Genomic DNA, 8,884 nt, shown 5'->3' on the forward strand with positions numbered 1-8,884 from the left:
CAACTTAAATGATGTCGAGTAAATCAAAGCATTATTGTTCTGTGCCGCAGTGTAATAATTACATTAGCGAGAGTGTAACGATTCACCACGTTCCTAAAGACAAGAAGTTAGAAACAAAATGGAATATAACCAGTATTAATACAGTTTTCCAACTTTAAACGATGTAAATATTATGTAGTATGTTTTGTTCTTAACTGCTGCGAATTCTCGTAAAAGGCGGTTGAAAAAGGGGGTTATACAATCACAAAAACTTCCGGTCATCAGTCACCTGACAGCTATAAAAAAAAGAAGTACTCCAAGAAAAAGGTAACAAAAATAAAGTCCTTCTAATTGAGAGTTACTTTATGATGCTTTTTCTGTTTGAGGTTGGCTAGAGAAGAAGATATGAAGTTAATAGAAGATACTGAAGATCTTAATATGGAAATAGTGAACATAAGTGTGCCAAATGAAACGGGTGTAATAAACAATGGGACTTGCTTGAAAAGTTCTTATGGAACAAATAAAGACCCACTGGTACATATAAATCTAAATTCTTCCTCTTTAGAAAACGCAAAAACTTTTGAAGATAAAGGAGTCCAAACCGAAGCATATGATTTTCAATTTTTGGATGTTTTGGATACTGACAAAAAATTATTTGCTTTTACGGGAGTTAATCATACATTATTAAATACTCTTGAAGTTTATGCAAATAACGTTGCCAAATATAGGTATAATAATAACCTGTTGGTAACATTAAAGATGAAATTGTTGTTGGTGTTAGTGAAATTGAAATTGAATATTTCTTTTACTTGCTTAGCCATCTTGTTTAATTTGTCTCTAACAACATGTTCTACATATTTTCATGACATGGTAGAGGTGTTAGCAGTTGCTGTCAAACCTGTTTTTCAAAATTTAAAACAACCATAGTAGTACTTGATTGCACTGAAGTGTCACTATCAAAGGAAGACTGAAGTAATTGCTGACATTGCTAGAGCCCGAGTTTATGTTGAGAGAGCAATTCAGAGAATAAAAATGTATGGTATTGTTAATGACAAAATTGATTGGTTTTTGATTCCTTACATGGATTTTATGATGTATATTGTTGCGGCATTAGTAAATCTATCGGCACCTATTTTAGCAGATGATAAATTTGATCACTCATGAATCTCATGATATTTTTGATGTACTTTTGTCTTCTTGTTTATACCAAAACTATGTAACTTGTAGTTTATAGCTTGTGACCATGATTATGTATACATTATGTCTCCGGATTGAGTTCACAAGAGGAAAAAAAAGTTTATTTTTCATTTTACAAAAAAATTACAAAGGAATAACATTTTTTGCTTATTTCAAAACAGATAAATCTGCAATTAAAATTTCAAAATTATTAGTTTGTACTATTAAAATTAATTTCTTCATTATTTTTATTTATTAAATTTTGTAGTCGTATTTAAATAATAGCAGGCTGTGCATTCACAACATCAAATAGTGCCTTAAAGATTAAAGAAAAATTTACCCAATAATGTGTAAGTATTAAAAAATTGGAAAAGAAATGCAACTGCATCCTTAACAATAACAATAACGAAACAGTCTTTAAAGAATTACTAGTTAGAATTGAATTATGTGCTAAAACAGGTAATGGGCCAATCAAATAGTGGAAATTGGTTTGAGTTAAAGAACAAATTTCATTACTTTGACATTTTTTGCAAAATTTAAAATAAAAAAGTTCTTCGTTATTTTTTGTTTTTTTTTTCGATTTTAAGAAAACAGCTTGATAATATTAAAGTTTTAATTAAAGATTTATTTATTTTAAATTAAGCAAAAAATATTATTCCTTTGTCATTTTTTTGTAAAATGAAAAATAACGTTTTTTTTCCTCTTGTGAACTCAATCCGGGGACATACTGTATATAATTAATTGTGGTGTAATGAACCTAAGAAGTGTCGAAATATGGATAGGGCATAGTTCTGTTACTCATTGCAATAAGTGTGCAGTAATATGCAAGTCAGTAATTTCGCCACTTCTTAATTAGTGTCATGCAGACGCGTTGACACTGCGCCAATTGTATAAAACCTGGTACTTTGTAAAAAAAAAGCAATAATGAATTAAGATTCTTATGACTAAGGTGTGTTTGGTTTCCGTGAAACCCATGTCCTGTGAGGGACATCACATGACACTCTGAAGGAATATTTTAGTAAATAAACAACTATAATAGTTATCTATTTATTTATTTATTTATTAATCATAAGTGGTTTATTGCTTCAAATGCGCAAATAAAGACAGGGACACATTGATTTTTCTTAACTTAACTTAAAGGATAAATATAAAAGAAAATAAATGCGTAAATTAAATGTCAAAAATAATATTAATAAATTAACATTTAAAGCATTTCTTCTTTTTTAACACAAAAAATATGTAAGTTGGTTGCAAAATCTTCATCAAACTCAACTCGCCTTTATTTTATATACACTATATACAATTCTATTCACTATATGACAATAGTTATCTATTTATTTATTTATTTATCAATCATAAGTGGTTTATTGACTCAAATGCGCAAATAAAGACAGGGACAAATTTGATTTTCCTTAACTTAACTTAAAGGATAAATACATATAAAAGAAAATATGTAACTAAGTTGGTTGCAAAATCTTCATCAAATCGAACTTCAATATTTAAAGAAGATTTAGAAAAAGAAGAATTTAAAATAAAAATTGTCTTTTCTACGTTTAATAATGCCATTCCTAGTTGCATTTGAGCATAGTATTTATGTTTTTTCTTTAAAAATAAAATATTTTGTTTTTTTTCTAAATAATCACAACTTACTAAAAATTCCTGACAAGTTTTTGTTTTACCTGCAGGAGTATTAGAAATGTTTATTTTTAAAATAAATACAGTACATTTTTACTTATTATGGGACATTTTATTTCCAGCAGAGCTGTTGGTTTTCCATTTTCCAAAATTACTCCGTCTGGAGAGCACGCCAGCCAAGGAAATCTTTTACACACAATAGTGGTGTAAGCACTTCCTGTTTTGTTGAATGCCTAAAACATATCCTAGCCGCCTCTTCAAATGCTATCCCATAGGCAGTAAATTTGCTTGTAAATGTTTTGGGCCAAAAAAAAACTTGAAGCCATCTGCTCCCATTCATTTAATGAATATGTAAAAACAGCGTAACACCTTGTTCCTGAAATATGTTTTTATAAAAAAAACTCTTTGTTTTAAACCTGTTAACCGAAGTTATCTTTCTTTTTTCCATTCCATCGACCCTTGTTTTACACTTAAAATTCGTTGTGGAGGATTTAAACTTTTAACAATTTGTAGGCAGCAGGGTTGTAAATTATTTACGCCAATTGACAATTAATCAAAAAATTTTGTCGATGCAATATGTTCTTCAAAAAAACACACAGCCAGAAAGGAACTACAAAATAAAAATTGTTTAGAATCTTTGGTAAATTGCAAAGGCATGATGGCGCCGTTTGAAAATTGGATAACAATACAACCTTGTTAAGGAAAAGGACGCAATTTCCGTGCTTTTTCGTTGCGTAAATTTAAATAATGAGGAAGATGTTTGGCCTAAAAAACATATTAAAAATTACACTTTTCTTTGTTGTTCCTTCGTACAATTAAAAAGAAGGTTAAAATTGATTTTATCTATTGCCGGACTAGATAAAACCGTCTTTCTTTTCTTTGGAAGGTGACAAAATTCCTGAATTTTAGCTGCACTACATTTTTCTGAGAATTCAACTCACCATAGGTTCGACCTATCAGAGACTTTAATTTTTTCAAATCAACCAATCCCAACAAACTTTTTCTGGAAATTTCAAGACGAAGTTGTGCCTTCTTTATATCTTCTCAAAGGAAAATCACGCAAACCTTCAACAGCACGGGAAGAAAGAGCGTGCAAAAAAGATCAAGCCAAATTTGTGAAAAACATAATTGAAACGGAGTAAGTCGGTAACTCATCGCTAATAATTTTCTTACATTACTTTAATTTCTTTTCATTTATGCAAAATATGAGGCCATTATTTGTTGAAAAGTAGTAATTCATCAAACAATTCTTCTTTGGTTGTATTCTTTATTGTTTTTTCTGTTTACTTTAATCAAATTTTTATAGGGAACTTAAGGTCGACTATAACACGACGGTAACGTTTGTTGACAGTGAGTGTGCCTTCAACTTCAAAACCTATTGGCTAAATTAACACTTTCACCTAATAAGAAAAATCTTTTTTTTTTCAGAAATCATTTTTGTGTTTGCATGTTTTGGCGTGTTGTCAAATAATCAGATAAACTTTACTTTTTGTTTCGATAGCGTGATCACAGACTTCGAAAATGACTTGACAGCAAAAGTAGATTTACTTAAAAGCTAAAATGACAAACTTAAGAAAATATTTTAGAATTAAAAAACTAAATTCAGTTTTAAAAGAAAGGAGATAAGATAAAAAGGAAAAGGAAATTTGTGAAAATTATTAATTAATTTTGAATTAAGTTTGTTTTGTAGCTTCTGATTTATGTTTTCTGACTTGATAAAACTTTTTTCAAATTTAATTTATTGATTTTTTATGATCTTTGAAATGAGGGTAAAGAAGTACAGCATAGCTTACCAATTTCTGCAGATTAAAAGGAGTATGACATGTTATGTTGAGAATTCAACTCACCCTAGATTCGACCAATAAGAGACATTTATTTTTTCAAATAAACCAATCAGAGCAAACTTTTTTTGGAAATTTTCACTAGTGAAATTTTCAGCGGAAATACCACGCGAGAGTGACAATTCCACGCGGCGAGCTGTCAGTTGCTTGTCAGTTCGTTGAATTCTCATGACGAATATAACTCGGGAGCTCGAAATTGTGGGAAATTTTTCCTCCAGTACTCGTAGTTTGTTTCTCCGGACAATTGGCACTCGTTCGCTTCGCTCACTCGTGCAATTGATCGTCGAAAAAACTACTCGTCTGTCGGAAAAATTTCCGACAATTTCGAGCCCACTCGTTATATTACTTATGAGAATTCAACTCACCATGGGTTCGACCTATCAGAGACTTTAATTTTTTCAAATCAACCAATCACAACAAACTTTTTCTGGAAATTTCACGAGTGCAATTTTCAGTGACAATTCCACGCGAGAGTGACAATTCCACGCGAAAATACCACGCGAGCTGTCAGTTGCTTGTCAGTTCGTTGAATTCTCATGACGAATATAACTCGGGAGCTCGAAATTGTGGGAAATTTTTCCTCCAGTACTCGTAGTTTGTTTCTCCGGACAATTGGCACTCGTTCGCTTCGCTCACTCGTGCAATTGATCGTCGAAAAAACTACTCGTCTGTCGGAAAAATTTCCGGCAATTTGGAGCCCACTCGTTATATTACTTATGAGAATTCAACTCACCATAGGTTCGACCCATCAGAGACTTTAATTTTTTAAAATCAACCAATCACAACAAACTTTTTCTGGAAATTTCACGAGTGCAATTTTCAGTGACAATTCCACGCGAAAATACCACGCGAGCTGACAATTCCACGCGAAAATACCACGCGAGCTGTCAGTTAATTGTCAGTTCGTTGAATTCTCATGACGAATATAAATCGGGAGCTCGAAATTGTGGGAAATTTCAAGCCCACTCATTATATTACATATGAGAATTCAACTCACCATAGATTCGACCAATAAGAGACATTTATTTTTTCAAATAAACCAATCACAGCAAACTTTTCTTGGAAATTTTCACTAGTGAAAATCGCTTCGCTCACTCGTGCAATTGATCGTCGAAAAAACTACTCGTCTGTCGGAAAAATTTCCGACAATTTCGAGCCCACTCGTTATATTACTTATGATAATTTTTTTTCTTTGCCCCAGGCTTGAGTGACATCTGTGCAACTAACACATTCTAGCTCTTCATTTCTGTAAAAAATATCTAAACTATAGTCGGAATTTTATAACTTTGGTTTTACCCCACCCACATGAACAAATGACGATTTGAATTTGTCGAATCAACAAATGGCTAGCCTTTTTTTCAACAAATGGCTAGCCTTCTTTACTAAACACTATCAAAAATTTGACGACCCAAGTGGCACACATGTCAAGAAGATTTGCGGTTTTGCGAGAATTTATTTAATCGTGAAAGTTTCGTCGATTTTGATAGTGCTTCATCTTCTAATGTGTGGACATTTCTACCCCGACTTTTAGCAAATATCGACAAACTATCAAAATTTTGCAGAGTGAATCAGACTTCCAGCTAAAATTCAGTTGGCCCAAAAAGTAGGCGGAGTTAAACCAAAGTTACAAAATTCTGACTATAAGAACCTTAAACATTACAACAATGTATTTTCATAGCTGTCGTAGATATTTAGAATGAACGTCAAAGTTGACAAATTTTTCAGAACAATCTACTTACACTATTATGGTTTTAATTTATGAAGACTGCTAAGTTTTAGCATTGCTTTTTCCTGCTTAACGTTTTGTCGGAGGAGATGCTATTCCACTTGTGATTAGAAACTGTCTTGAATGAAAGGATTTGTCGAAACTCTGACACCTGTCTTGTAGTAAATATAAATTTAGCAACGAATGCTTTGAAAATGTATTTTGGGTTGCAGTTTGAATTCGGTCAGGCTCATTATCACTCGTGGACCACGGTGTATGTGTTTGAGAAAGAGAAGGTGGAACAAAATTGAAATTTATCTGGGTACGTGTAGTGGGGTGAGAATCCATTATTGACTGACGGAATCTGCCTGTATTTAAAAGCAGTTTGACACGATATTTTTTTCTGATAAAATTTCATTGAAATTCAGCGATGAAGAACTGAACTGACCTCCCCTGATTAATTAATAGATGAAAAGGTAAATTTTGCAAAAATTTTTACAAACTAATGTGTGAATAGTTGTTACAGTCAGTACCTTCTTCATCGTAAAAAAAATATTTTCCAAAACTTACTCTGTCATCTTGTCATTTCCCTAACTCAAAACAAGCAACACGAAGACTTCCAAAAGCATCTTCGTCCTTTCAAAAATTCTAGGGAAGGATTACAGTTGATCCGTTTAGTGTAAATTAGATAAGTTCTTTATCAAACGTCCTTTCGTTAATATGGTGTCATCCGCTGTCAATGTGCTGTCAGCAAATTTTGTCGTTTTTTTGAAAAAAATTAGGCAATAAAAGTTAATACGTAAAAATTTAGGTGCGCGGTTTCAAATAAGACAATTCCGTTATTGTATTGTCAAAAATCAGCAAATAACAGAAAGAACAAGTTTTCTTTCAACAAGATAGGGCTATAAAAATATTTTTTGGTTAAAAGTAGAGCATATTACACATTTCTGAATCAAGAAAATTAATATCTTCCAAATTATGAAAAAAAAAAATATGGGTGCCAATTTAAAATAAGAAAGTTAAATATCGCAAAAAATATTCTAAGACATTTAGAAAAATTCTAAAATTATCAGTTTATAGTAAATTAAAGACCATTTAACTTGTTTTTTAAATTTTTGAAATCGGTTCATAAATAAAAATTCTACAACGCTTGCCGTTTTTTAAAAATCACCCCTTATTAAACTCTATTTGAGAGTATTTTGATTATGTTTTCTTTGAATTTTGAAATCAGAATTTATAAAAAAAATAAAAAATTTTTTAAAAATTTCCGTTTTTGAGTGCAAATACTCACGCATCCCCACTTGAACTGACCACATACCTGTCGGATTAATATTCGAGAAAATCAATTTGTCAATTTTCACTAAGATGCCACGTTTGCTAGAGCAAAAGAACTCGCTGTTGGAAACCAGGGGTTTCATTTTCGGTTGCCGAGCAGCCGGGTTGACCATCCGTGAAATATCGGAAAGAGTCAATCTATCGGTTTAAATTTAATAAACATGTTTTAATTTAATCACTTTTTTCATTTCAATATTCTATTTTTTTTCTTTCTAGCAAGCGACGGTGAAGAGGTGGATTGCCAGGGGGCGAAATAACCTCGAAGACAATCCCTTGAAAGATCGGCCAAAATCCGGACGCCCGAAAGTCACGAAAGTCGCCCAGAATGAAGCAATGGTGGATTTGGTGTTGCAAACCCCTTTATCACCGCCACTCGAATCTGGGAGGATCTGGGCCTGGGGTGCAGCATAGACACCGTCAGAAGGACCAAGGACTGCTGGCCCGCATTACGCTCTTGACCAGATTTTTATTTAGACACCCGTTATATTTTTATGTTACTTTTTTACGTATTCTAATTTTTATTGTATTTTTTAATTTTATATTTAACGTTTATGTAAAATATCTGTTAAATTATTTTTTGTTAATTTTTTTGTTTGTTTCCTTTAACATGTAATATTTTTATTTACATTAATTCATCACCTTCAACATTTTATTCAGCTTAGAAAAACAAAACTAAATTGTGAGATTTTCGTATTTAAAACTTGCCGGTCTGAATTGCGAAAATCGTCGTTCATGAATCCACGACTGAGTAAATTTAAATTTTACAAATATCACTGGTCAGATTTTCAACAACAAAGTTTCGAAATTTCTTCGGACCCGCAAATTTGATTTATGAGGGTGCAGATTACGGACACCACCCGCTGAGAGTTCTGCACTTCTTTACAACCCATTCCGCCCCTCCAATACATTTGCTGCTGTAAAATCAAATTAAATAATGGTGAAATGTTGTAAAGTAAACCCAGATGACATATACCTAGTAAATTCTATGGCCACATTATGAGAGGACCGGGCAGTACTAAACCTTGCGGTTGGGGACCATAAAAATAGGCGCACGCCGTGATCGGTCGGTACTTAAACAGGGTCGTATTTAAAAGAAAATTGAATGGAATATATACTTCATACCAATTGATAGTGAGGTCCAAATGCAAACTTGGCCCGAAATTTGGGACTATCCCAAAAAATTGTGTTGAGGAATGTACTTCATAGGGACATT

The 8,884-nt window shown here is 32.3% G+C and overlaps 1 protein-coding gene across 1 annotated transcript; it reads left to right on the plus strand.

The window, feature by feature from the left end:
• The first annotated feature begins 381 nt into the window (after positions 1-381).
• LOC148170621 (uncharacterized) lies at positions 382-8,146 on the plus strand. Its single transcript, XM_088042509.1, has 2 exons — positions 382-513; positions 7,888-8,146. The coding sequence occupies exons 1-2, from the start codon at positions 385-387 to the stop codon at positions 8,080-8,082; spliced, it is 324 nt and encodes a 107-aa protein (XP_087898635.1). The 5' UTR covers positions 382-384; the 3' UTR covers positions 8,083-8,146.
• The last annotated feature ends 738 nt before the right edge of the window (positions 8,147-8,884 follow it).

The sequence above is a fragment of the Gnatocerus cornutus genome, chromosome 7 (genome assembly GCF_029298725.1).
Source record: "Gnatocerus cornutus isolate USDA-ARS CGAHR chromosome 7, icGnaCorn1.1, whole genome shotgun sequence".
Classification (NCBI taxonomy): Eukaryota; Metazoa; Arthropoda; class Insecta; order Coleoptera; family Tenebrionidae; genus Gnatocerus; species Gnatocerus cornutus.